Source organism: Gadus morhua, chromosome 9 (assembly GCF_902167405.1).
Source record: "Gadus morhua chromosome 9, gadMor3.0, whole genome shotgun sequence".
NCBI classification, from domain to species: domain Eukaryota; kingdom Metazoa; phylum Chordata; class Actinopteri; order Gadiformes; family Gadidae; genus Gadus; species Gadus morhua.
In genome coordinates this window covers 2,678,092-2,703,377 of record NC_044056.1, presented here as the reverse complement: position 1 = coordinate 2,703,377, position 25,286 = coordinate 2,678,092, and the positions used below count along the sequence as shown (strand labels likewise).

Here is a 25,286-nt window from a genome sequence, read left to right as displayed (position 1 = left end):
GCCTCCTGTGGTGGCATCGCTATGGTAACGCCCTCCAGCCACATGAGGCCCTCCTTACATCCCGCATCCACCGGAGGTAAAAGCGTGTTCTTATTCTGTGTGATCAGACTAGTATACACACTCTCTGGGTCTCAGCCAATCTCAATGCGCTCGCTTTCCAAGAGCCACAAGTCCTCCACTATTGGACATTAAAAAAATCGACCCATCTCACCTGTTATTATGAATGTGGGACTCCGTGACTTAAAGATGCTGTGGCTATGATTCGAGTTAAGAGAGAGAGAAGAAAACAGCGGAAGAGAGCAATATTTTGAATCTAAAACACTCAAGAAACGTGTGCCCGCTCCATGACAATGTTCTCCACCGTTGAGAAGTATTGCATTTCACACATCTGGGATTAACATGCTAGATGGATTCCCTGAACCAATCAGGGACTAGATGCCCAGAAATGTCAGAAATGAGCCCTGAGCTGTTGTAAATCTATATTGGCCTCAAACAGGCAGGCGCGGCGAATTCGAAACAGATGTTCCCACAACGCATTAACCTCCCTTTCACTGATGGATGGCTATGGAATGTCAGTCAAATAGTAGCTGTTCAGTCTTACCTACTGCACCTTTAATCCTTAATTGTAGCTGTCAGTCTTGCCTACTGCACCTTTAATCTTTAATAGTAGCTGTTCAGTCTTACCTACTGCAGCTTTAATCCTTAATAGTAGCTGCCCAGTCTTACCTACTGCACCTTTAAAATAGTAGCTGTTCAGTCTTACCTACTGCACCTTTAATCCTTAATAGTAGCTGTTCAGTCTGACCTACTGCACCTTAATCTTTAGGCCCAATCCCATTTCTACCCCTTCCCCTTACCCCTCCCCCTTGTATTGAAGGGGTAAGGGGAAGGGGTAAGGGGTAGAAATGGGATTGGGCCTAAATAGTAGCTGTTCAGTCTGACCTACTGCACCTTTAATCTCTGATGCAGAGCTGAGGGTGGAGGTGGAAGCCGGCGCCCACCACCAGGGGATCCCCGTACCCAGAGACGGGAGCTCCTCCTCTGGGTACTCCAGCTCGCTGGGCTCCCCCCGGTCCCCGTTGCGCCGGAGCACAGCTTTCGACAGGACCAAGGACCTTCACAGACGTAAGTCTTTGTGTCCAACCGCCGTAAACAGGTCATGGGGATGGTCTGGGACGGGAAAACCTTCATAATAGTAGTGTGTGTGTGTGTGTGTGTGTGTGTGTGTGTGTGCGTGTGTGTGCGTGTGTCTGTGTGTGGCTGTGTGTGGTTTCTATTTTTGTCTGGTGTGGGGTTTTAGTGTGGCCTGTTTGAATTGAAAGGCCTAGAGAGCAGCCTTTGTGTGTGTGTGTGTGTGTGTGTGTGTGTGTGTGTGTGTGTGTGTGTGTGTGTGTGTGTGTGTGTGTGTGTGTGTGTGTGTGTGTGTGTGTGTGTGTGTGTGTGTGTCTCTGGCTCGTGACAACAATAAGTCACGAGCCATCATAACAGATATATGACATTGAGTCGATTGATTCCAGACGGGTCCTATGTATGCTCACAGACATATATCAAAGATGTTTGGGGGTGTCATCATCAGATCAGTTTTTTAGACAAAAATAATTAGAAAAGCATGGAATTGTCGTGTCATAATGTATACATTACTTTCTGAAAGAATTTAGTTTGGTGTTTGAAAGAACCCGATACTGTATATAAGGTGCATACGTACTTATGTGTACTACCATCATGACACACATTCTCCAAGAGCACCTTTTATTTTATGATCCATATGATCCATGTGGATCTTTGATCTTGTTTATGTTTTGTGTGATGTGGTCAAGCTACTGCGACCTTGACTTTCCCCTGGGGGTCAACAAAGTGTGCGTCTATCAGTAGCTGCTATCACTGCTGTATAGGGATGGGTTAGCCTAGCGATTGGTTCTCTGAACATCTTTATGTACCGACAGCGATAAATTGTTTCACTTCTTACGACCAATGTCCTTATCGTAAGACGCTTTGGATGAAAGCGTCTGCTGGATGCCCTAAATGTAATTGTAAGTGTAAATCTCTCTGTATATGTTGTGTGTAACCCCGCCCTCCTCATGCTGTGGTCCACCAGCGCTGGGGGGGCCGGATAAGGAGCGGGCCTGCCTGCTGCTGCTGGGCTCCAGCGCGGGACGTCCCACCGCCCAGGTCCTCCCCGTCCAGACCGACCCGCCCCCCCCACACCCAGCGCCCCCTCCGTCGGCCGCCCCCTCCTCCTCCTCCTCCTCCTCCTCCTCCTCCTCCTCCCCCTCCCCGTGCCACCCGGTCTTCAGCCTGGCCTCCCTGCACCCCCCCCATCCCGGGTACCCCCACCACCCGCTTCTGGCCCTCACCTCGCCGCGCAAGCTCCGCCCCCTCCCCATGGGCCCCGACGACAGGACCAAGGCGGGCCTGGCCCCCCCGGGCCCGGGCGGGGGTCCCGGGGGGGGGCTGCGGCTGGACGCGCTCCAGGACCCGGGGGGGTGTCGCGGCCTGATGGGGGGCGGGGCCGTGGGGCTGATGATGGACACTAGCTCCGCCCTCGCCCCCGCCGCCAGCAGCCTGCAGCACGCGTCCCACGGCCCCCCCGTCCACTTCCACCTCTCCTCCGCCCCCGCCCCGGCCGCCTACTACTCCTACCCCGCCGGTGCCGCCTCCTTCTCCTCCGTCTTCTCCTCCTCCTGCTTCGCCCCCTACTCCTCCTCCTCCTCTTCCTCCCCCTCCGGGGGAGGAAGAGGAGGAGGAGGAGGGGGGGGCGCCGGCTACGTTCCCATGGCGACCGGGATCAACCCAGCGCCGGGCAGCTACTGCTCCGCCCCCGCCGTCACGGCCAGCCCCTCCCCCTCCCCTCCCTCCTCCTCCTCCTCCTCTTCCTCCTGCTCCTCCTCGCTGGACGGCCCCCCCCCCGGGGGGGCCAACAACGGGGGGGGCCACCACCCCCCCCCGTCGGCGTGCCCCTGCAGCGCGTGCGGTTGCCACGGCGGCGGCTGCGGCGCGTTCGGGGCGCTGCCGGGCTACGCGGCGGCGGCGGCGGGCTACCTGCGGCCCTTCCCGCCGGCGGTGGCGGCGGGGGGGGCGGGGCCCTCGCTGTTCGCCCTGGGCCCCGTGCTGCACTTCAGCCCGCTGCTCCCCTCGCCCTCGCCCTCCTCCTCCTCCTCTTCCTCGTCCCCCGGCAGCGCCCCCGGCGGGGGACCCTTCACCTACCCGCTGGTGGCGCCGCAGGCGCTGTACCGCCACGGCCTGCTGTCACATGACCTGCACCCGGCGTACACGGCGCCGGAGACGCAGAGGAACGGCGCCCCCAAGCGGCCGGCGGGCGGCCTGTCGTGCTACAACTGCGGGGTGGGCGGGCACCGGGCCGAGGACTGCAGACAGCCCCCCATGGACGCCCAGCAAGGTGAGTGGGGGGGGGGGGGGGCCCGTTCGTATTCACTAAAAGGAGAAGATGAGAACAGTCCTCAGAAAAGGCATTTTGCAAACTGATATGCAGTATATCGTTGGCATCACATTGGCATCAGATCTTTCTCGTTATAGTCTGAATCTAGTTATAGTCATGGTTTATTGTCCAAGTTATGGACAACAGGATCGTCAATGGGCTGTGTTGTGAGATTAAAATTCTGGGAATTTGAAAATTTATTGGCTTCCATTTTGCTTCAAATGACTAGGTTGTTGTTGGACGTCAGGATACCGTTTGAATAGTAAAACACTGTTGCTTACCTTTTATTTTAAATAATATTATTTTTGTCATATTCTTTAATACAATTTTAGAAGAAATGTTAATTCAGACTTCAAAGTAAGTATACACAACAAACAATGTTCGACCTATGTCTAGTCTGATTTCCGAACATTGGATTTTGGAGGGATATTAACCATGGTAAAGGTTTTACACTGGCAATACAAGGAGGGAGCTTTAATTCATGAATCCTTTTTGTTGTGTCTGCTCTGATCTACAGGGACATTTCGACTCAAGTACATCCCCCGCCCTGACATTCAGGAATCTGGGGAATGACACAGTCCCCCCTCATCCCCAACCCTGCAGCCAAAGTATGGGGGGAAGTTGGCGTAAACTTCTGGAGACTGTTGGATAGAATGGGAATTTCATGGGAATGTACTTGACCCACTTTAACTATCCATTCCAAGCCTTCTTCATCACCTCCGTATCGTAGAGACGTGACATCACGGATAGCCTCGGGATCGGAATGGGGGCAGGTAGCTCAGCACACCTGTCGTCCAATCAACTCCTTGTATATTTGTAACCATGCTGAAAGAGTCAGGCGGGAACTGATCTCATGTGGTGTGAGGAAGAGCTTTACTCTGTTCTCTCTGTCCCTCCTTCATCACAACTCACACTACAAGCTGCTCCTGGGCTCTGTTCTGCCCAGAAGCGGGAATACAGTAGAGAATACAGTAGAGAATACAGTAGAGAATACGGTAGAGAATACAGTAGAGAATACGGTAGAGAATACAGTAGAGAATACAGTAGAGAGAGCTCTGGAGAGCTGAGGTCTGCACTGTTCTGCCCTACCAAATATTATGGTCTGTACCTGCTGCATCAGCAACAACTCATTTAGGGCGATTTTTGTTATGGATGTCATTTGTTATGTAACAGTAAATGATACATTTTTTAAGATAATTTGTAAAATGCAAATTTGGGAAAGCCAATTCTATTTATAATATTATTATTATTTGATCGCACATTGACATGCAATTTTAAACAGGAACTATTCAGATCTTGGGTTATACAGAAACAAAGCAATGTTTCATTTTGCTGACTTTTCAAGAATTAAAAATAAATGTACATGCGTATTGAAGATATTGACAAGGATAGTTCATACCTTGCTAGTCTTGAATGGAACCAAAGCAATAAGGATTAGAACATACAAATATGAAGAAAAAACTAAAGATTTATTCAGAATTCAAATGCATTCTTCTTTATAAGGGAGGCAGTTAAAAACCTAGGATGTTTTAATCTGCATTTTTCTTTTACTTTCCGTAACAGGATTTACAAGTTATTAGAACATGTTGCCATTGGTCACCTCAATGTATTACTTTTTTCTTTTTTATAGCTTGAGTAGTACAATTTGTGCATCCTTTGTCATCACAGCCCAGATTATTTGTGTTTATTACACGGGTCTTCTCAACGCCGTGGAACGCTCCGTTCACTTGTATGGGCCCTTCACAACTTCCGGCGGTGAATTATATTTGATAATTCACCGTTGCTAAGTATAATTGACCGCTGTCAAGGAAAACAAAGGATTTTCTGCCTCTAATGACATCTTTGGTATCACTCCGCAAGTAGTCCGGTAACTTGTCAACCCCAGCGTCTTCGGTTGCTAAGCGACGTCAACGTCTTTGGCGGACTATTTCTCTGCTGATAAACACAACGAATGCTGGTAACAAATAAATTGTAAAAAGACACACCATGGGAAGTTATTTTTTCGTTTTTGCCAAGTAGCCGTGTAATAAGCGGGATAATGTATAGAACGTCGCCGGCCTTTATCGAAAATTAGCCCCTTCAGGGCGAAGCAAGACACCTCCGCTGCGCATCGGTTTGCCCTGTCTGGGCTTATTTTCCCGATAATGACCGGCGTTCTATATATTACCCTTGACATACTTATTTTATGTCAAGGGTATATCAGTATCTGAAATGGGTATGTTAACTTTTGGTATCAGGTTATTGACTAACTTTTACAATGGTTCAAAGTGTTGGTGGTTGATTATCTCAAGCAAACAACTCTGATTGCATTGTTAAAAAGCACATTTTCCTGTGTGTGTGTGTGTGTGTGTGTGTGTGTGTGTGTGTGTGTGTGTGTGTGTGTGTGTGTGTGTGTGTGTGTGTGTGTGTGTGTGTGTGTGTGTGTGTGTGTGTGTGTGTGTGTGTGTGTGTGTGTGTGTGTTTTGCAATACATAAGTTGTCCGGCAGGGCCCGACAACTTTCCGACACAAGGACAGCTGGTCCTGCAGATGCCATCATGCGCCCCTGGAGGGCGCTGTACATAGGGAGAGTATATTTAAAACAACAGGTTTCAACTCTGTGGAACTAATTGCATGTCATGTTCACGTTAAAATTACAAAATAACTTGTAATTTCTTGGGATTTTCTATGTTTTTTTCTGTTCCAAAGTCTAAAGAGTCCAGAAGAAATAAGATTGTCTAAAATGTTTTATTCATTATGCTGCATCTAAAAGCTACTGTTGCTCTCACCATGTTTTTAGGATTGTTCTTCACCAGCAGTGTTGATGGGAAATGATTGAGAAAACAAATTCAGATGGGGGCACTATAATAAGCAAGTTTACGTTTTGGCTAATAACGTCTGAACCATCAAGGCGAATCTAACCATATAGACCAAGTCTGCAGACCAGAATCTCTGCTTGTCTGAATTTTTGGAAAAACCCAAATCTTGTTTTCGTTGGCACTGCAGTTGTGTACAGTATTTTTTTAATAGATGTATATTGATCGCTGCGGGACAATGACAACAACTGCTGTTATATTTTCCAACAGATGAATATTTTAATGTATTCCAGCTTTTGATATAAATAAAAATTGCTTTGACAACGTGTGTGTGTGTGTGTGTGCGTGGTAATGGAAGGGAACCTTCACTAGTCTTGAATGTTTGAATTCTCTGAGCTAAGATTATTATTGTACATGGGTGTTTGTTTTTGCACCCTCAACAAGTTACTAATATGAATTTATTTGAATGTTTATTATGCATGACAGCTTCATATATTTATAATTAGCCTGTGACTTCTGAAATAAAATACATCCTCCGACCAAAGGGGGCAGTAATAGCTGCATGAGAGACCTGAACAGGGATGACTGAGGTCTTAAGTCAGACCCTTTTGCTGAATTCAGACTTGAAAAAATCCTAGTCATCTTGAAGTTCAAACATTTAGTGCAGCATTGCAATAGAGGTGGGAATTCATTGATTGTTTAAAGTAAAAGATTTGTTCTCCCGGAACACTTAACTTTTCCCACTTTGCGACGCTGTTGCCGCAGCGTTCCTCCGTTGCCATGAGAAACGGAAACTAGAGCGCGTCGGCGGAAGTGAGGCTCGGCCGTTGTAGCTGATAGACTTCATTGTCAGTAGCGGTAGTGGACTGATTTCCGTGACTGCAAAATGCCGGACTTAGCGGTAGAAAATGTTGTTGTCCATCCCTTGGTCTTGCTCAGCGTGGTGGACCACTTCAACAGGTATGTCTGTGTCACTATACTGATTACCAACTCATTTGGACGTTCGACTCGGCTCACGTTCATGCCGAGTTACATGCTATGCTACGGCTAGCCGTGCTGAGTCAGAACCGCATTGACTCACACAGAGACGGGCTAGCTGTTAGCGAGCTACGCGTTTAGCTTGGACGAGTTGGACACAAACAATGTATGACTATCGTAACAACTGTAAGGCCATTTTAAATCAATAACAATAACAACAAGCGATTTGATCCCCAATAAGGACAACATCCATATTATTTTGTTAATGGCTGGTAATACTCTCAGTGGTGGTTAATTCTCAAATGGTTCACAGTGGTACACAACTCTAAAACTCTTATCTGCGTCTTGTGTATGTTAACAGAATAGGGAAGGTTGGCAATCAGAAGCGAGTGGTTGGAGTTCTGCTTGGATCCTGGCATAAGAAGATTCTTGATGTGTCAAACAGTTTTGCAGGTAAGTGTGATTGTGACAGCAGCACTATGATGCGTACAATTTGCGCACCACAGTATTTTAGTTTTATGGCCAAATGTCGGTTGTACACCAGACTGACAGGTGACAATACACACAAGTATTCTAAAATACAGACGTGAACATATTCCGAACTTCATAACCTTAATGCTCTGGTCTTATCTGTGTTTGTTTTGGACAGTTCCATTTGACGAGGATGACAAGGATGATTCTGTCTGGTTCTTGGACCATGACTACTTGGAGAACATGTATGGCATGTTTAAAAAAGTGAATGGTAGGTCAATTTTTAAGTTTCGGAATTATCTTGTATTTAGATGGGCTCTACTTATATACTTTAAGTTTGTTTATGTACTCCCAATTTCTTATATTTTACATATGTTTCTATGTATCTCTGTATGACTTTCTTTGCAATGTACATCTATCAAGACTCCCCATTCTGGGCTATATTAATTGCTTGCCTTTACTTAATGGTCGTCTGTCCCTTTTTACAGCCCGAGAAAGAATAGTTGGATGGTACCATACAGGGCCGAAACTCCATAAGAATGACATTGCCATAAATGAACTCGTCAAGCAGTACTGCACAAACTCGGTGGGTTTATTTTTGTCCATTATGTTTGTGTGTGTAGGGCTGTCATGGTTATTAACGTTTTCCCTCTTTTAATAAGTTCCTCAAGGAGGTGACATGCAATATTTATTGTTTATTTATATCCCCAGTCCTTAAAATACTTAATGAACCCGGATTCTATGATTTTATTAAACTGCTTTCTCCTGATGAATGCATAGCTCATATTGTTCTCCTGAACAGGTATTGGTGATCATCGATGTGAAGCCAAAAGACCTGGGGCTTCCCACGGAGGCCTACATCTCTGTGGAAGAGATCCATGATGTAGGTGACCCATCTGATTTAGATCCCCATGCAGGCACTGACCTAACTTATATAGACTTGACCAATTTCCATGAACTCTGGACTAATATATTTGGTGCTTTTCAAATTTGAGATGGAACCATTTTTAACCCTGGTAGTTATTTTTGTCGTTACTGTCAGTCTTGGAACGGCAGCAAACCCTGTCCTTCCTGTTGTCAGTTTACGCTTCATTGCCTGAGGGGAATTTAACTTGAGTCCTGGACTAAACATGTAAAGACTTTGAAATTGTAATTCATAATTTGATTACCCTGCCCATATCTATTTGCTGAGAGAATGAATCATTTTATTCCATGTGTTTCATGTAGAGATGTCCGATATTATCGGCCCGATATTAGCATAAAAATGTAATATCGGTCAATATCGGTATCGGATTAAAAAAAAAAAAAAAAAACATGGCACTTTTCCCTTAAATTAAGTTGAAGTATTTTTCTTATTTTGCACAGACAATGTTAACATTTGGAAAGCCTTGTTGCATTCAAGAATGCATCCAGTGGGGCATCACAATAACATTAATCATGTTGTGTTAATTCCACAACAGGAGATATGTAATGTTACCTAAATGAGGGTTTGAGGAAAAATAACCCAAATATCGACATCGGTATCGGCTGATATCGGAATCGAAAATTTAGAGTTGGACAATATCGCATATCGGATATCGGCAAAAAAGCCAATATCGGACATCCCTAGTTTCATGTCGATGTTGTGTCACCTTTTCAGGACGGGACCCCAACATCCAAGACGTTCGAGCACGTCACAAGCGAGATCGGAGCTGAGGAGGCGGAGGAGGTGGGAGTAGAGCACCTGCTCAGGTACGCATACCCCCTCCACGCTGTAAACACAGACGCACACGCTGTGAACACCGACGCACACACTGCTGCTCTGTGCCACACTGTTCACGCTCTGGTGTTTTTCTACTGCTCACTAAAGGCACGGCATGCTGTACAGCAGGTACCTGCTGAAACATATTAATGAGGATGCATCTCCATCCTCAATGTCCCAGTCCCTCGTGCAGATATGAAGTGGTGTGCGCTGGGCCAGCTGCTTAGCACAGTGAAGCTACAGCGACGTACTCCCTTGTTTCTAGCGAGTAGAATGACATTGGTTTTCTTGAGTGGATTTTAAGATGGCAATTATGTACAGTGTTTTAACGTGGAAACTTTAACTTTTTGGACCCCAATAGCAAAGTCTCTAACGCTGATAAATGATCATTGCTCATTTCGTGGTGCTGCTGTTTTCATCAACTTATAGTTGCCATCATTGAATAGTTGTGGATGTGTTGCTGAGGCCTAAAAAAATAAAAAGTTTGGTTCCTGTTGGTTGTCAGTTGAGGTCATGGGTAGGTAGGGAATTTATTTTATTTTTTTATTTTTTCCAGCAGGAGGGAATGATAGGTAGGTTGTTTTCATTTAAAAACGAGAAAATTCGCTCATCCTTGTACAGAATGAAGAGGTGCTGTACCAAAACGTAATTATAGTTTGCATTTTTTTTTATAAAGCTCATAAAATAATTTGGGTCGCACATAAATTGACAGGGTCGGTCGGAATACGGAACCAAACAAAACATTTTTTCTTAGGCCTGATAATAATTTCCAACTACAATGGTTATAATTAATTGGGGCCAAAAAAATCGATATGAGATTGTTCACAAAACATCTCATCTATTGCTATCTTAGATGAGGTTTTCTTCGATACCGTCAGTCTGGTTATGACTGCTGAAGTTAATCAAATCTTCCCCAGCCATTGGTTAATCTAATATAATGATCGTCTAGCGGCACCTGCTGGTGAGACAACCGAACTGCAGCAATAAATGCCTGGACAATCGGGTTTGCAGGAAAAATCCTGCATATAAATGGCCATTGGTCTGCAGAACTCTCCACCCCCACTTGTGAACATCCACACTGTTACGCTGCGATGGCTTCCTCCGGTGCCAACCTCAACGCTGCTTCTGCCAGCATGTGCAGTGGAGGAGGCCGCCTTCTCATCCTCCTGATCCCTCCACAGGGACATCAAGGACACCACAGTGGGCACTCTGTCCCAGCGCATCACCAACCAGGTGCATGGCCTGAAGGGACTGAACTCCAAGCTGCTGGACATCCGGTCTTACCTGGAGAGAGTGGTGGCTGGAAAGCTGCCCATCAACCACCCCATCATCTACCACCTACAAGACGTCTTCAACCTCCTTCCAGACGTTAATCTGCTGGTAAGATGCTGTTGGTGTTCACTAGGGCTGGCCCGAATTATTCGAATATTCGAATACTCGCTCGGAAAATTAGTATTCGAAGCTTAAATCACTATTCGGAGCTTCGTTTTTTTTTTTTTCACATACGTTTCGTTACCAGAGCGAGGGAGGCAAACTATAAGCGTCAGGGACACCAAGCAGAGAAGCGTGAGAGGTGGAGGAAGAATAGATATCTTGTTTCCCTTTACTTTATAACCCAACATTAGTGGGATATCTGGAGGAAAAGTAATACTTAAAACCTTAGCTTAGTTGTTTGTTTACGTTCGCTGTACAGCGCCGCGCCAATCAACTGTGACTGGCTTGCTGCAGAGCGTGAGCGTCTTGGGAATACCCGGTCAATATAATGGATATAATATGGACACATAAGACAATCAATATTCGGTAATCGTTATGGATTTATTGTACAAATTCCCTGAAAAGATGCACGTTCCAGGATGAATTGAAAAGCTCCCGTAAGGGCTGAGATGGCAGAGAACAGCTGATTTGGAACGGAGCAACAGCTGTTCGCTTTCACGGGGAAAAACAAAGGAACTTCAACCTACTTAGGCCTACTGATTAACGTTCAAAAGCTATTAAATCTTCAACAAAATATGCCGATACTGTCAAAATCAGTTCCAGGGAGCATATAGGGATTATTAATGTTGTTTTTGATGGTGTTTTTTTCTGGAACGAGTATTCGAATATTCGCTCGAAAAACCAACGAGTATTCGAAGCCTGAAAAATGGCATTCGGGCCAGCCCTAGTGTTCACCATGACAGATGTTCAAGACTGGTGTTCAAATTGTTTTGCTTTGTCAACATCCAAATAGTTGCATCTTTATGAAATAAAGATGAAACGATCCCCCTGTTTCAACACTGCTCGGGGTTGAGCTACAGTTATAACTTTATCACATTCCCTGGATGGAGTGACTCATTATTGCCATGTTTTATCCTGGAGAATTTGAGTCAGATCATGATTAATGGAGTAAGAATCAGCAGTACAAATGGACATTGGGCCGGTTTAAATAATGCAAAAAATAAAAGTAATAAATGTAATAATATTCAAAAACACGTTTAATATTATTTAGTTTCTCGTGGTCTATGGCTCTCCCCCGCCATCCAGCCTACAATACACCAGTCATTCAACGTCCTGATCTGTCTCGTGCAGGAGTTCACCAAGGCCTTCTACCTGAAGACCAACGACCAGATGCTGGTGGTCTACCTGGCCTCCCTCATCCGCTCGGTGGTGGCTCTACACAACCTGATCAACAACAAGATCTCCAACCGCGACGCCGAGAGGAAGGAGGGCCAGGAGAAGGAGGAGGGCAAGAAGGAGAAGAAGGACGACAAGGAGAAGAAGGATGACAAGGAGAAGAAGGACGACAAGGAGAAGGGGGACACCACCAGCAAAGACGACAAGAGGAAAAAATGATTTGTTTGTCGTTTTCTACGGCCGCATCTCAAATCGTCCGCTCTCCTCGTGCACGGTGCTCTACTCTCCGCTTCCTGGGCCGTGTCTGCGTCTGTACATGTGGCTCTGGAAATAGAAGTAGCACTCTATATGAGGAACGGTGTCATTTGAGATTCTGCCTCGAGGTCACGAACTGCGCTCACAGGACTGTTATTGTGTGGAAGAAGATGGGCTGCGAGGGTCTGGTGTCTTTTGCTATGGAATCACGTCCATTCGGTTTTCATAGTCGGCTCTCGCTGATGTAAAGCACCTCTTTTTTTTTGTTTTTGTAAGATGGCTTTTTTTTTTTCTCTGTATCGCTAAATAAATCCAACCTATTAAAGTTTTTTGTTTCCAGTTACAATTGTTTTGGTCTTCTATGCATGTTTTTTTTCACTTTAATGTTTTACTCAAGAGTTAATGTTATTGATTATGTGGGTCTAGGTCGGCCCCTGCCTTGGTTTAAACGGATCAATACGTGGCCCGTTCATGTGCATCGACGCACAGTGTCGGCTACAACGGTGTCGGTTCATGGAAGGCCAGTTAAGTCAATAAAGAAAGTCCTTAATGAGGGTAAAATATCCAAAAAAATATTGGCATAGATGAAATAACGTTTATTTTAAATATATGTATAGATATTTTCCAGCTCTTTAATACCATCTCTGATATGAACGGGGACTAAAATGACTCTGAAATTACTAATTATTAAACTATTGAATCATTTACATTTTTATGTAAATCTTTATCTATAAAATGCTGGATTTATTTATTTCATGATTCATATCATGTATTTATTACATAGGCATAAGTGTTTATTTATTTTATATTGACGGGCTTTCCATACAGTTTGAGGTCACGGTTGTCAAGAGGACTAAATTAGAAACGGGACCCGTCCATTGCCAGATTCAAAAGAAAACTGCTTAAGCAATAGGAACAAAAAAACATTGCGACAAATTCTCACATTTAAATTGCAGTGTATTACAGCATAAACCGAGATGCGTATCTAATAAATGGTTACGGTATTGGCGTTTAAATTAGCGCAGGCGAAATGAGATTGCCCAGTCGGTAAAGGGGATTTTGACGTAAGGGTTAAATCTCTGCAGAGAGAGCGCATCGTACGTACTAATCACATAACGACGGTCCGGAAGAGCGCGTCAAGTAAACAAACGCTATTTTCCCTAGATTATGGCAGCTTGGATACCGCTGTGACTACAAGGGTGAACGATAACATGGCTTCCTTTCTACAGGTAAGGATGACTCTGGTTGTCAACTGGTCGTATGTTCGCTAACTATTCTCTAATAAAACGGCACTGCCTTATCGGAATCCTCTAACGTTTAAACAGGTCGATGGAACATTCACGCCGTTAGGTATTGCATAATATGTAGTCGCTTTGCTTCCAATCCTAGTCGGTGTTTCTTGGGAGAGGGACGCTTGCTTCATTTGTGTTTTCTCAGCTCATGCAGCTGAAGGCATCCAACCTGTCTTGCAGATCGCTGATGATGAAAAGGGCCACGAGCTGGAGCTGTTCTGTGTCCCTAAACATTATGAAACCGATTTGGAGAGGGTCATCATCCCCCATGGGCTAATAAAGGACAGGTGAAACCGATTAAGACCAAGATATTCACCATTTAAGAAACATCTTGTCTGAATGATTATGGAACACTGTAAAATGCTCGATGTATGTAATTAAATAGTGTAATTTGCCGGGACTAGTTTATATGGTCGATTTTCTCAACATTTCAGTTCCCACCATTGGGTTTACGTATCGGCCAAGTCAAACATGGCATTTGTTAAACAAATGTCTTGTCTATGCGCACCATGGAGGCGGAGTTTGGCAAACAGCAAATTTGCAACAAAAAAAAAACATGGGCTGCTTTGCGTTACAGAATATACATTGTCATGGCAAGGATTGTGTCTCATATTTATTACCTTTCATATTGACTGAATGCCCCTCTTTCTCCTCCCCCAGAACCGAGCGCCTGGCCCGGGACATCATCAGAGACATGGGCGGGCATCACATAGTGGCACTCTGCGTTCTCAAAGGGGGCTACAAGTTCTTTGCAGACCTGCTGGACTTCATCCAAGTGCTGAATCAGAACTGTGATAAATCAGTCCCGCTGACGGTCGACTTCATTAGATTGAAGAGCTACTGCGTAAGCAAGCACTGCTTTTTTGATTTCTAAACACGGCTTGGTTTGATGTGATTGGAAACTCTGACAAACGCAGTAATTGAATTGATTGTAAAATACCTGATGACAATGTGAAATAACCTCTATATATTTTGTTAAGTGAATGGATCGTATTGATTAGGTTGAGGGATTCTATTCGATAATGATGAAGTCATGTTTCCTGTACACTTCTGTGGTTCGCCTCCTCAGAATGATGAATCCACCAACAGCGTCAAAGTGATAGGAGGGGATGAGCTCTCCAGCCTCACGGGGAAGGTGTCTAGACATGTCTTAATAGTAGCAGATTTATTATACACAAAAACATCTACATGTGTCTCTCTGAATAACCTTATCTCTCGTTGTTTCTACAGAACGTTTTGATAGTTGAGGTAAGACCTACAGCACATTTATGAGCATTTCTAGCATTCGGTGAAACACGAATGCAAGCACAAAGAATGAACACGGCATTCGTAGCCGCCCTGCACTTTTCTGTCTGTCCTGTGCACGTGTTCCTGTAGGACATCGTGGAAACAGGGAGGACGATGAAGACGCTGCTGGCCCTTCTAGACGAATGCAATCCTAAAATGGTTAAAGTTGTGAGGTGAGAGCCGCGACGTACCGGGGAGTGGAAGCATAGATCTCCAGTGGATCGGTTTCTGGGGGGGGCTCTTAGCTAATGGACTCCCTCCACTTAAGGGCTGTATTTAGACCGGCTACAAGAGTGAGCAGAGGGAGGGAGGTGCTTACCAGTTAATCTGTCATGCCATTAACTAAAGTGTGGAGGTGGATGCTATTCCCCTCGCCCTCCAGAGGGATCGGCTGACATTGGACGACACTTGTGTTCTTGTTATGGGTTGGTCCGGAACACCTTCTTCTTGGGTCCTCTTGTTCTGCTATACCGGTGTCTGCATTGCATGTTTTCCTTCCGGGTTTATTTTAGACTTTCAGATGAACAATTCCTCTTTAGCACCTCACATTGGCCTGCTTAACGAATTGCTTAATGCTTAAAGTGATAAAGTGTTAGATCTGCCCCTCTAATTGATGCCAGCATTTACTCTGCAGAATAGAACGACAACATTGCAAACTCCTTTTTGTTTTAAAGCTAGGGTTGGCAATTTACAGACACCAGACAATAACCCTAACCCTAACCAGACAGTAAGCCATGGCTTTAGAAAGCTTCCAATCAAAAGCATCCCAGCCCTCCCTTAAGCCCCGCCTCCATGCCCCTCCCCCACACCCCAGGTCTGGATCGCCAGCCTGAGCCAATAGCAACAGGTCTGGATCGTCAGCCTAAGCCAATAGCAATAGGTCTGGCTCGCCATCTTAAGCCAATAGCAACAGGTCGGCCTAGCCTAGGAGTCTTCCTGCCAAATGAGCTTGGACAGTTCTTCATTTCTCTCCACCTCTCAAATTCAGCCATATTAATCTTGGGTTTACTCCGTCTATTTGTTGTCATCAAGGTGTTTTTGCAGCTGAAGGCACTGGGTATGCAGTTAGCTCCGTCAAGGCAAAAGGGCAGCTAGAGCCAGGTCGTAGGGTCTGCTAGTGTCTGTACGTTTATAGTAGAGGGGCTAAGTGGCCGACTCATGTGGCACGCCTGTACTCTAGAAATGGATCATGTTGTGTTGGAGTCAACGTAGTAGTTTGGATTTAAATCGGAAGCTCCATGACATTTTGCTGGCAGGGTTATTCTCATTTGAAATGTAATTGACTGAAACAGACTGGAGGGTAGCACCCAAGATATGAAAACACAGTTGCTCAAACACTGTCATCAAAGTTTCTCATGCTGCTTTTTGCTCCTGCTATAAGCAATACCTTACACCAGTTAACTAGAAACTTAATATAAGATTGATTCTGATTGAAATCGAAGCTCCTTTGACTCCCATACATTGCCTAATTCTTAGGCAGAGGAGTGACATATGAGTTGTGTGTGACTTAGCAAATATATATAGTTATATAAATTATATAAATATATTAGTAAATCAAACAAACCTTCAATATGTTACTGAATAAAGGAGAATAATTGTAGCAACCCAACTATATATTGTCAGTCCCTAGTCTCTGCCATGAGACGCATGTATACTCACAAGTGCTGTCTGTCTAGTGAACAATAGACGTTCAAAGATGCATACTTGAGTAGTACATTTGTTTTTTTACAGGTTCTGCATCTTGATTTCTGCAAAAAAAAATCTATTTTTGGACAGAACTGGAAGGTCTCTGGTGTCAACGCCAATTGTTTAACTGACATAAGTTAGAAGGGGAAAAATTCATGACACGACAAAAACGTGTCGTACTTGGTTAGTTTCTTTGAACCAAGAATTACAATTAAACGGTTCCTTTTTACCTAAATCTTTTTATCTGCTTTTTTTTGGTCTCTGCCTGCTCTACAAACAAAGCCTTCTGGTGAAGAGGACCCCAAGGAGTTGTGGGTACAGGCCAGACTGTGAGTAGCTGTCGTTGATTCTGATCTCAAGTCTTCAACAATATTCTTTGGATCACCAGTTTACTCCTCATACTATTTTCCTGCATACAGCTCTCCGGACTATTCATCACATGTGTCATCATCCATTTTATTTAATGCGATCTGGAGATGTATACATTTGAAGCTTGAGTGCCACATGCCTAGGACATTCACTTAATCCATGCAGTTAGGTAATGCTTTTAGCGGGAAAGCCCATAATCTCTCTAAGGTTGTCTTGCCATGTAAATTTGTCACAGGACTCCTGAATGACATGCTTCTCTCAAATATTGTATAACTGATGACGGTGTTTTTCAGACACTGGCTTTGAGGTTCCCGATGAGTTTTTGGTGGGCTATGCGCTGGACTACAACGAATACTTCAGAGATCTCAATGTGAGTGTGCTGAAGTAATGGGCGTTCAGTAATATAATGGAAGGGGAGTGGCAATATGTATTTAGTGTTCATGTAATACTAGTGTTTATGTATTTACATCTAATTTCCATAAGGCTATCACGACCAGAGAAGAGATGAGTCATTGCGTAAAAAACACACTTTCTTTGCTGTTTTGTGATCAAATAGACCCACTATACCTAGACAGTCGTATAAGAAAGTGTGCAGCGGGAATTCACCGGGTCATTTTATCACAAATAAATTGCATTAGTGGTAACATGGGCCTCAACGCTGTCTAGTGTACGCCGTATTCTGTATCCGCTTCCACTCTGACTGATGTTTCCAACGTGTTTTCTTGTTGTGTCACAGCACATCTGCGTGCTGACAGAGGAAGCCAAGGAGAAGTACAAGGTCTGAGTAGAAAGTGGTCGGGCTCGGAATCACCAGTTACACCTCAGGACGCTCTGTTGACTTACTGACGGATCTATCCAAAATGTTACTTTTCCTTTTTTAATAGAAATACGATATGTACATTATAAATATCCTGTCTTTTTTTTGTTTTGTTATTTATGTGATGTCTGTCAGGATATTTTTTTTACTTTATAGAGATTGTAAACAAAAGATATTTTTTTCTTGTATTTATGTTTCTGGATGGTGATACCTGTAACTATAAACAATGGTTGAAATGCAAATGTGTTCCGGTTGAAATTTCTGATTTGCTCCCATAAGGCTGACACAGAATGTACTGTTAAATATTGTACTTGTATGATCAAGGACCTGCTTGCAGAAATACAAATCTTAAATCCTAAGCACTGTCCATCATTTCAATATATGTGAGTTCTCTCTCTGTGCGAGTTGGGAGCTCCCGGGTTCAAGCTTAGGCAGATAAACGATTGTGGCTGGTTTTTCTAACTTATTGGATGTGCAGACGTAGGCTTTTGTAGTCATTTATTTTAAACTGAAAATGCGCTTATTGTCATAGATAAGTATTTATGTTAAAAAATACTTTTATACGAAACTTTTTGCGTGTGTTAGGTGTGTGTGTGTGTAGCGTACGACTGGGAAAAAAGCAAATAACTACATAACTTTTTAAGGTGAAGTTCGCCAATCCTACTGCGAGAGGCAGCAATAACGTGTGGTTTACATCCGCATTGACGAGAAGAAGAAGGGTTAGTTTGTTTATCTACGGGGGCCTGTCAGTATCCATTGTCTTATTTTTCTGCCGTCTCAGCATTTTATAATGTCAATGGTCTGTGATCTATAACCTTCATCATGGACATAAAACAACGGGCCATTGACAATCTGAAGGGTCAAGTCGGAAGCGAGTCATCAGAACCACCTGTACGTCCCAAAGCGTCAGTGTTGATCCCGCTGTTCGTAAAAAATGGAGAGTTGTATGTGTTATTGACCCTTCGTTCTGAACAGGTAACTTGAATCCTTGCGTACTGTATCGGTAAATAATATCTATTCACGTCGTTGACATATTTTAATTATGCTGCAGTTGAGGACCAATGCTGGTGAGGTGTGTTTCCCAGGAGGGAAGAGCGACCCTCAGGATACAGACGAGATCCACACAGCCTTGAGAGAGGCGGAGGAGGAGATAGGCATACCACCTGATCAGGTGGAGGTAGTCTGCAGACTACTCGATCCTATAGTTAGCAAGGTACTTTTATTCAGATTTTGCATTTCATAGCTTGGTTGGTCTCCGTATTCCCCTTATCTTACTTACCGCCATACCTTTACAAAACTACAGGGAGGACTCTTGGTCACTGCGGTCGTGGGATTCATAGATGGGTCATTTCTTCCACGTCCCAACCCGGCCGAGGTCAGTGAGGTGTTCGCAGTCCCCCTGAACCTGTTCGTCCAGAAGAAGGACCACTCGATGTTTGGCGCCCCTGGGATGTTTCTTCACAGTTTCCAGTTTCTTGACTCGGACTCAGGTCGTCAGTATCGGATATATGGGTTGACGGCCGCTTTTGCGATAATAGTTGCTGTTCTTGCTCTCGGTAAATGGCCGGAGTTTGACATTGATCTTGGAAGCGGATCATTTGCAGACCGTATAAATAGCAGAATAAATAGAACAATGAGTAAATTATAAGATCCTTGATGGCTGTAATGGTGCTAAAAGACCGTATTTAGGCCTCATTTTATATCATTATTGTTAATGTTTGTCTGTAAAACTGTTGGATCTTTTTCTCATGACTGAGGTATTACTCCAATAGTATCCAGCTGCAGCCCCGGAGAAAAACACCCTGGCGTGACAGAACACCCAGGCGGGACGGAAGTACTGTGGCTGGACGGAAGTTACCTCCGATTATTTTTTTTATAGACAAATAAACGTATTTATCGCTTGAATCAACATAACATAGAAATAAAACAATATTTCGACACGTTAGTAACCATTTTTAGATCTTAAAAAAGGTTTAACGTTATTTGGACAGATACCTCAGGATTTTTTCTTTGCGTTATTAAACTTATTAGACCAAAAAATTAGAATACAACAATATTATGACATGTCAGTAAGCATTTTTATAGCTTAATTTTTTTAACGTTATTTAGACGAATAAACTGATTTGGGGTGTAGACAATTATTTAATGGAATTGTGTATTATACACTTTACTCATTCAGTAATTGATCATTAGAATTAAGTGATTTGAATTAAGTAATTGTTTTAATATGTCTAATTGAATCAAATTATTATTTTTTTAAATATATCATCATAATTTGATATAAATATACATTGAAGAATAACCACACCAAAGTTTCCTCACAATTTATTTAACAAATAATCTACAGAAGCTTAAAGATATAGCTTATTCATGTTGACTGACATCAGCTCCAACTCACTGTCAAAAGAATCAAACAGTCAAATCAATGTTAAGCCTATACAATATATTATTTGTATTCTGTCACTGGAAACGTCATTCACTTCTCTTTTTCGCTTCAGTCTGAGGACTGGTGGAAGTAGTCCAGCCGCCATTTGTTTGGCCTCCTCCATGAAGTGTGGGAACCTTCTGCCGTGCCTGTATAAATAAAGAGAAATGATTGTAGGAATTATACATATTTTGTTAATATTGGGGTTGAGGTATATATTCATATTTTAAATAAACAAAAACATACCCATCCAGGTGGAAGTTCTCAAGCAGTACTGTGCACCACCATTTTCTGGGGACAGGCATGTTTTTCTAAAGTAAGGGGATATTCCAAGAATTGACAATGATAAAATATGTATACAAGTATGAATTTTTCGATGTTGTAACCTTACATATGTCAAAAATCCAATTCTTATTTTAAACGTATCTTTTCAATCGTCAGCTCTTTCTTCATTTTTTGTAATGCCTACTTACAACAGTGAAGTCAAACGGTGCCTCCATGGCAAGGTACCAAGCATACTGTGATGGAAAAATGTACAAAAAAGTAGCAAGACCCTTTTAGTCCTAACAATCATCATATGATATTTATATATATATTGATATTATATATATCTAAATAGATGATTGATGTGGAAGAGAATGATGTGCCTTTTTTTTAATCTAAGGTGAAATATGAATAAGGATGCATTGTCAAATTCAGATCTGAAGTATTTTATTTAAATAAATGTTAAAAAAATTACTGAAACACCATATTTGCCTCATCTATATTTTGCAATACCTAAAATCTGCTCCTGATCAAGTCATGTTCATTTTATAATAGTGGCCCACTCTGGCCCATGCTATGTGTTGCAAATCAGCTGTTCAAAGACAATTTACAAAAGAAATTACTGACTTGCCAAGTGAGAGAATAGGTGTCATTCCAGGAATAAGGAATAGTTCAGTCAAAATGCATAGTTGTCTGTCACTAGTCTGTGGGCCAGTATTGGTTTAATAATTTCATAATCCTTCCTCCCTGACATCAAGCAGCAGAAATGATGTGTCAATGAGCAAATACTACTGAAGGATTTTTGGGTAAACTAAATAGAGTATTCTCACATGTCTGTTTCTAAAACTGGGCGTTTTTCTGGGCTGCGTTAAAAAAGGGCAAACATTTAGAGTATACCCACTTCTCAAGGGACCACTACACCACTGGGTATATCCAGGGTGCGATTTGCCGGTGGGGATGGTGGGGATTATCCCCCCCTCTGGTTTACACGTCCTACCCTCTGCTGAATTATTTTTATCCTCGGTGGGGATAAAAATTATCCCCCCCACCCAAAGTATTTTCACCATTACATCGTAATAATTAACAACCAAAATACACAGGGTCCGTCTTCATTTTGATTGTGCTGTGATTTTGATCTACCGGGAGCGAGTCAGAGGCGTCGCGCGTGAGCGCAGGCTGGATGACAACGGGATAATCTCTGCCGCCGCCGCTCTAAATCCATCAAACTGGCCATCTGATGAAGACGAGCGCATCCTCTACGGCGATGAAAAACTTCTCGCCATACACAAAACTCTTGCTGTTGAGGCCGCAACCAGTCCCATACTCCTGAAGGAGTTCGATGAGTTTAAATGTCACGGTGTCACAGGAGAGAGCATGCGCAAAGTTCTCACCGCTGTCTCCACACTCCTAGTGTCCACAGCCGAGTGTGAAAGAGGTTTCAGCGCCATGAACCACATTCTTACAGATGGCAGAAACAGAATGAATGTGTCCACACTGCACAATCTGCTTTTCATCTCTGTAAATGCACCAGATGTTGCTTCCTTCCCGGCCCGCAGATTTGCAGAGATGTGGTTGAAGCAGGGTCACCACGCTGCTATCGATCCGCCAACAGGAAAGCAAAAAAAAGAGGCTGAAGTGCGTCATCAGAGCGGACTGTTTTCGTAGTCTGACCTATAGTCTACCCGATTAACCCATAAAAAAAAAAAAAAACGTCTTGACAGCACATTGTGGTATTTCATATTTTCTGTTGAACTGATATCGGGAAAAAATATATATTTTTTTTTATTTGGCACATTTAAAAACAATATTAGCTATGAGAAAATATTTCTGCAAATGCAGTGGTTAAGTTCACGTTCAAAATAGGCCTACCGCCTACGTTATGAAGCCTAAGTGTAAGGTTTAGATACACAAGGTCACAAGATCAACTGTTTTCATAAGTTTTCACACTGTTGTGTGGTTATTTTTCCTGAATAAAATGTCTCTCAAAATTATCCCCCCCTCTGGTTTTTTCACAAATCGCACCCTGGGTATATCCGTTAAACGATGGATCGCATACGAGAATGTACGTAGGCTATATGGAAACGAGGCGTCAGCGTTTTATTATCCATCCGTCCTCGGGACGTTGCCCATGCGACAAGCACAAACACGCCCTTTTCCCACGGACGACGAACTCGCCATCTCGGTTGAACTCAGTGGTGACCGAGCAAAATTCCGAGACAGAATTCAAGATGGCTGCGCCCGGTGTGACTTGAAGCATGAGCTGTTTTCATTGTGCTTGGAACGCTTTGGTGGTTTAAATGGCAATTTCAATCACTCGTATTACTGCAATACCTTACTGCGTCCGTATCTCTGCCTATGGCCTATATAGCCTACCTATTTTGGAGCGCCGGTCCTCTGCCAATGCTACCGCGACAACAGCTTTCCGGGTGGCGTCCATGTTGTCCTCCAACGACCGAGCGAAATAATAAAACGCTTGAATTGTGGGCGTGGCGTCAGATCCATGATCCGAGTCGGTTCGCAGAGAATACTCGAACGCAGCATAACGCAGTACATTTAGCAACCAGCCATTGCTATTTGACCCATTGTTGTTATTCTGATACTGAGACAAATCATGATCACTGTCCTATAGCGTCCATTTTTTGTGAGTCTCAATGTCTACTTCAAATGCAGTTAGAAATATGGGACAGTTGCTTCATTTTGTTTATATGCTACAGGCCGAAAGACTAAATGAATATGTAACTTACTTGCTCCTTTTAAGTATAACATTGCTTGGGGAGTCCAATTCCTCCACTGAAAAGGGTGGAAAGTGCTTACAACTCTCTGCTAGTTAGCGATCTATGACACTGTTGTTTTTTATTGGTCGTCATGAAAAAAAACATAAGGGGTAACACTGTTGTTTTTTATTGGTCGTCATGAAAAAAACAAAAGGGGTAACACTGTTGATATTTATCAAATAAAACATAGGGGGTAACACTGTTGTTTTTCTTTGGTCGTCATGAAAAAAACATAAGGGAAATAATAGAAATACACACATACATTTTAATGTCATGTATATCCTCTTTATTGATTATTGATAATTGTGTATTGTCATTGCCTCAGTGGTGCAGTGGGGTGCACTCTGCCTAACCCACTGGAGGCCGTGGCTCAATTTCTGTGGAAAACCCAATATCTTTAATTTGAAACGTAATGCTATGTCGTTTTTTATCAAATGAAACATGAGGGTTGACACTGTTGTTTTTTATTGGTCGTCAAGAAAAAAAACGTAATCACTGTTGTTTTTCATCAGTCATCATGGGAAAATAACATAAGTGGTAACATTTTCGTTTTTATCAAATGAAACGTAAAGGGTAACACTGTCGTTTTTTATCTGTCGTCATGAAGAACCCACAAGGGGTAACACTGTCGAAATGTATTGAATAAAACATAGGGGGTAACACTGTCGTTTTTTATGAAATGAGACATGAGGGGTGACACTGTTGTTTTTTATTGGTCGTCAAGAAAAAAAACGCAAGGGGTAACCGTCATTTTTTATCGGCCGTCATGAAAAAAACATAAGGGGTAACACTGTTGTTTTTTATTGGTCGTCATGAAAAAAAACCAAAGGGGTAACACTGTTGTTTTTTATTGGTCGTCATGAAAAAAAACCAAAGGGGTAATACTGTTGTTTTTTATTGGTTGTCATGAAAAAAAACAAAAGGGGTAACACTGTTGTTTTTATCAAATAAAGTGTAAGGGATAACAGTGTCGTATTTTATTGGTCGTCATGAAAAAAAACATGAGGGAAATAATAGAAATACACAAATACATTTTAATGTCATGTATATCCTCTTTATGGATGATTGATTATTGTGTATTGTCATCGCGTCAGTGGTGAAGTGGAGTGCACTCTGCCTAACCCACTGGAGACCGTGGCTCAATTTCTGTGGAATACACAATATCTTTAATTTTAAACGTAATGCTATCATGTCTATTGCACTGTCATATATAACCTCAGACATTATCTAATTACAAATGTTAGTGGGAAGTGGATAGAGCTGTGAGCTAACCCCCTGAAGACCGGGGTTCAAGTCCGGTTGATGTCCTCTGTTGGAAGACCCTTATTTCTATTTCATGCGAATTGTAAAGTCAAGTATAACCATTGTGATGTCTGTATTCGGTGTCTTGATGGTGCATTGATAAGTCCGGAGGTTAACACTCTAAACAGGTCAGGTTCGGAACCCCACAAAAACGTTGACAGGGATACCACTGTTGATTTTTATTGGTCGTCATGAAAAAAAAATTGTCCTTGTCAAATAAAATATAAGGGGTAATACTGTTGTTTTTCATCAGTCATCATGGGAAAATAACATAAGGGGTATCACTGTCGTTTTTATCAAATGAAGCGTAAAGGGTAACACTGTCGTTTTTTATCTGTCGTCATGAAAAACCCATAAGGGGTAACACTGTCGAAATGTATCGAATAAAACATAGGGGGTAACACTGTCGTTTTTACCAAATGAAACATGGGGGGTGACAGTGTCGTTTTTCTTTGGTCGTCATGGAAAAAAACATAAGGGGTAACACTGTCGTTTTTTATTGGTCGTCATGAAAAAAAACACAAGGGGTAACACCGTCATTTTTTTATTGGTCGTCATGAAAAAAAACATAAAGGGTAACACTGTTGTCTTTGTCAAATAAAATATAAGGGGTAACAGTGTCGTTTTTTATTGGTCCTCATGAAAAAAACAAAAGGGAAATAATAGAAATACACAGATACATTTTAATGTCATGTATATTCTCTTCATTGATGATTGTTCTATTTCATCCTTACTGACCGCCAGAGGCGGTGCATTAAGCACTGGATTTTTCCGTCTCGCGCATG

At 43.0% G+C, this 25,286-nt stretch overlaps 4 protein-coding genes and 1 long non-coding RNA gene across 6 annotated transcripts in view; 4 read left to right on the top strand and 1 right to left on the bottom strand.

The window, feature by feature from the left end:
• zcchc14 (zinc finger, CCHC domain containing 14) overlaps positions 1 to 6,558 on the top strand; it is a 21,904-nt gene extending 15,346 nt beyond the window's left edge. Inside the window, 4 exon segments of the mRNA XM_030366030.1 lie at positions 1 to 76; positions 970 to 1,125; positions 2,096 to 3,397; positions 3,954 to 6,558. The exon segment at positions 1 to 76 is cut by the window's left edge and continues 46 nt beyond it. Of these exon segments, the coding sequence (XP_030221890.1) occupies positions 1 to 76; positions 970 to 1,125; positions 2,096 to 3,397; positions 3,954 to 4,009 (1,590 nt within the window). The 3' untranslated portion in view covers positions 4,010 to 6,558.
• A 259-nt stretch (positions 6,559 to 6,817) lies between these two features.
• On the top strand, positions 6,818 to 12,628 carry psmd7 (proteasome 26S subunit, non-ATPase 7). Its single transcript, XM_030367071.1, has 8 exons — positions 6,818 to 7,190; positions 7,570 to 7,661; positions 7,858 to 7,950; positions 8,168 to 8,265; positions 8,482 to 8,562; positions 9,319 to 9,410; positions 10,602 to 10,800; positions 11,986 to 12,628. The coding sequence occupies exons 1-8, from the start codon at positions 7,117 to 7,119 to the stop codon at positions 12,247 to 12,249; spliced, it is 993 nt and encodes a 330-aa protein (XP_030222931.1). The 5' UTR covers positions 6,818 to 7,116; the 3' UTR covers positions 12,250 to 12,628.
• A 565-nt stretch (positions 12,629 to 13,193) lies between these two features.
• hprt1l (hypoxanthine phosphoribosyltransferase 1, like) lies at positions 13,194 to 18,095 on the top strand. 2 transcript variants are annotated; one of them, XM_030367079.1, is made up of 9 exons: positions 13,214 to 13,514; positions 13,758 to 13,864; positions 14,238 to 14,421; positions 14,647 to 14,712; positions 14,808 to 14,825; positions 14,955 to 15,037; positions 16,833 to 16,879; positions 17,213 to 17,289; positions 17,656 to 18,095. In XM_030367079.1, exons 1-9 carry the CDS (start codon positions 13,497 to 13,499, stop codon positions 17,701 to 17,703), a joined length of 648 nt encoding a protein of 215 aa, XP_030222939.1. In that variant the 5' UTR covers positions 13,214 to 13,496; the 3' UTR covers positions 17,704 to 18,095. The 2 variants fall into 2 exon arrangements, with proteins under 2 accessions (XP_030222940.1, XP_030222939.1); XM_030367080.1 differs by lacking the exons at positions 16,833 to 16,879; positions 17,213 to 17,289; positions 17,656 to 18,095 and adding an exon at positions 16,596 to 16,822 and having other exon boundaries at positions 13,194 to 13,514.
• A 311-nt stretch (positions 18,096 to 18,406) lies between these two features.
• nudt7 (nudix (nucleoside diphosphate linked moiety X)-type motif 7) lies at positions 18,407 to 20,346 on the top strand. The gene is made up of 3 exons (XM_030367078.1): positions 18,407 to 18,711; positions 18,788 to 18,949; positions 19,040 to 20,346. The coding sequence occupies exons 1-3, from the start codon at positions 18,559 to 18,561 to the stop codon at positions 19,382 to 19,384; spliced, it is 660 nt and encodes a 219-aa protein (XP_030222938.1). The 5' UTR covers positions 18,407 to 18,558; the 3' UTR covers positions 19,385 to 20,346.
• On the bottom strand, positions 20,050 to 22,112 carry LOC115551380 (uncharacterized). Its single transcript, XR_003978024.1, has 2 exons — positions 20,408 to 22,112; positions 20,050 to 20,310 (listed from the first exon to the last, which is right to left on the bottom strand). It is a non-coding gene; the product is annotated as an uncharacterized LOC115551380 (long non-coding RNA).
• Between the last annotated feature and the right edge of the window lie 3,174 nt (positions 22,113 to 25,286).

Bases quoted from the DNA above. Each gene is read 5' to 3' on its own strand.
- psmd7 (XM_030367071.1), top strand. From the start codon at position 7,117: ATGCCGGACTTAGCGGTAGAAAATGTTGTTGTCCATCCCTTGGTCTTG. The intron at 8,266-8,481 runs GTGGGTTTATTT...TCTCCTGAACAG, and splicing joins AGCAGTACTGCACAAACTCG to GTATTGGTGATCATCGATGT. The intron at 8,563-9,318 runs GTAGGTGACCCA...TCACCTTTTCAG, and splicing joins CTGTGGAAGAGATCCATGAT to GACGGGACCCCAACATCCAA.
- hprt1l (XM_030367079.1), top strand. The intron at 14,422-14,646 runs GTAAGCAAGCAC...TCGCCTCCTCAG, and splicing joins TTAGATTGAAGAGCTACTGC to AATGATGAATCCACCAACAG. The intron at 15,038-16,832 runs GTGAGAGCCGCG...CTACAAACAAAG, and splicing joins AAAATGGTTAAAGTTGTGAG to CCTTCTGGTGAAGAGGACCC.
- nudt7 (XM_030367078.1), top strand. From the start codon at position 18,559: ATGGACATAAAACAACGGGCCATTGACAATCTGAAGGGTCAAGTCGGA. The intron at 18,712-18,787 runs GTAACTTGAATC...ATTATGCTGCAG, and splicing joins TGACCCTTCGTTCTGAACAG to TTGAGGACCAATGCTGGTGA. The intron at 18,950-19,039 runs GTACTTTTATTC...ACAAAACTACAG, and splicing joins TCGATCCTATAGTTAGCAAG to GGAGGACTCTTGGTCACTGC.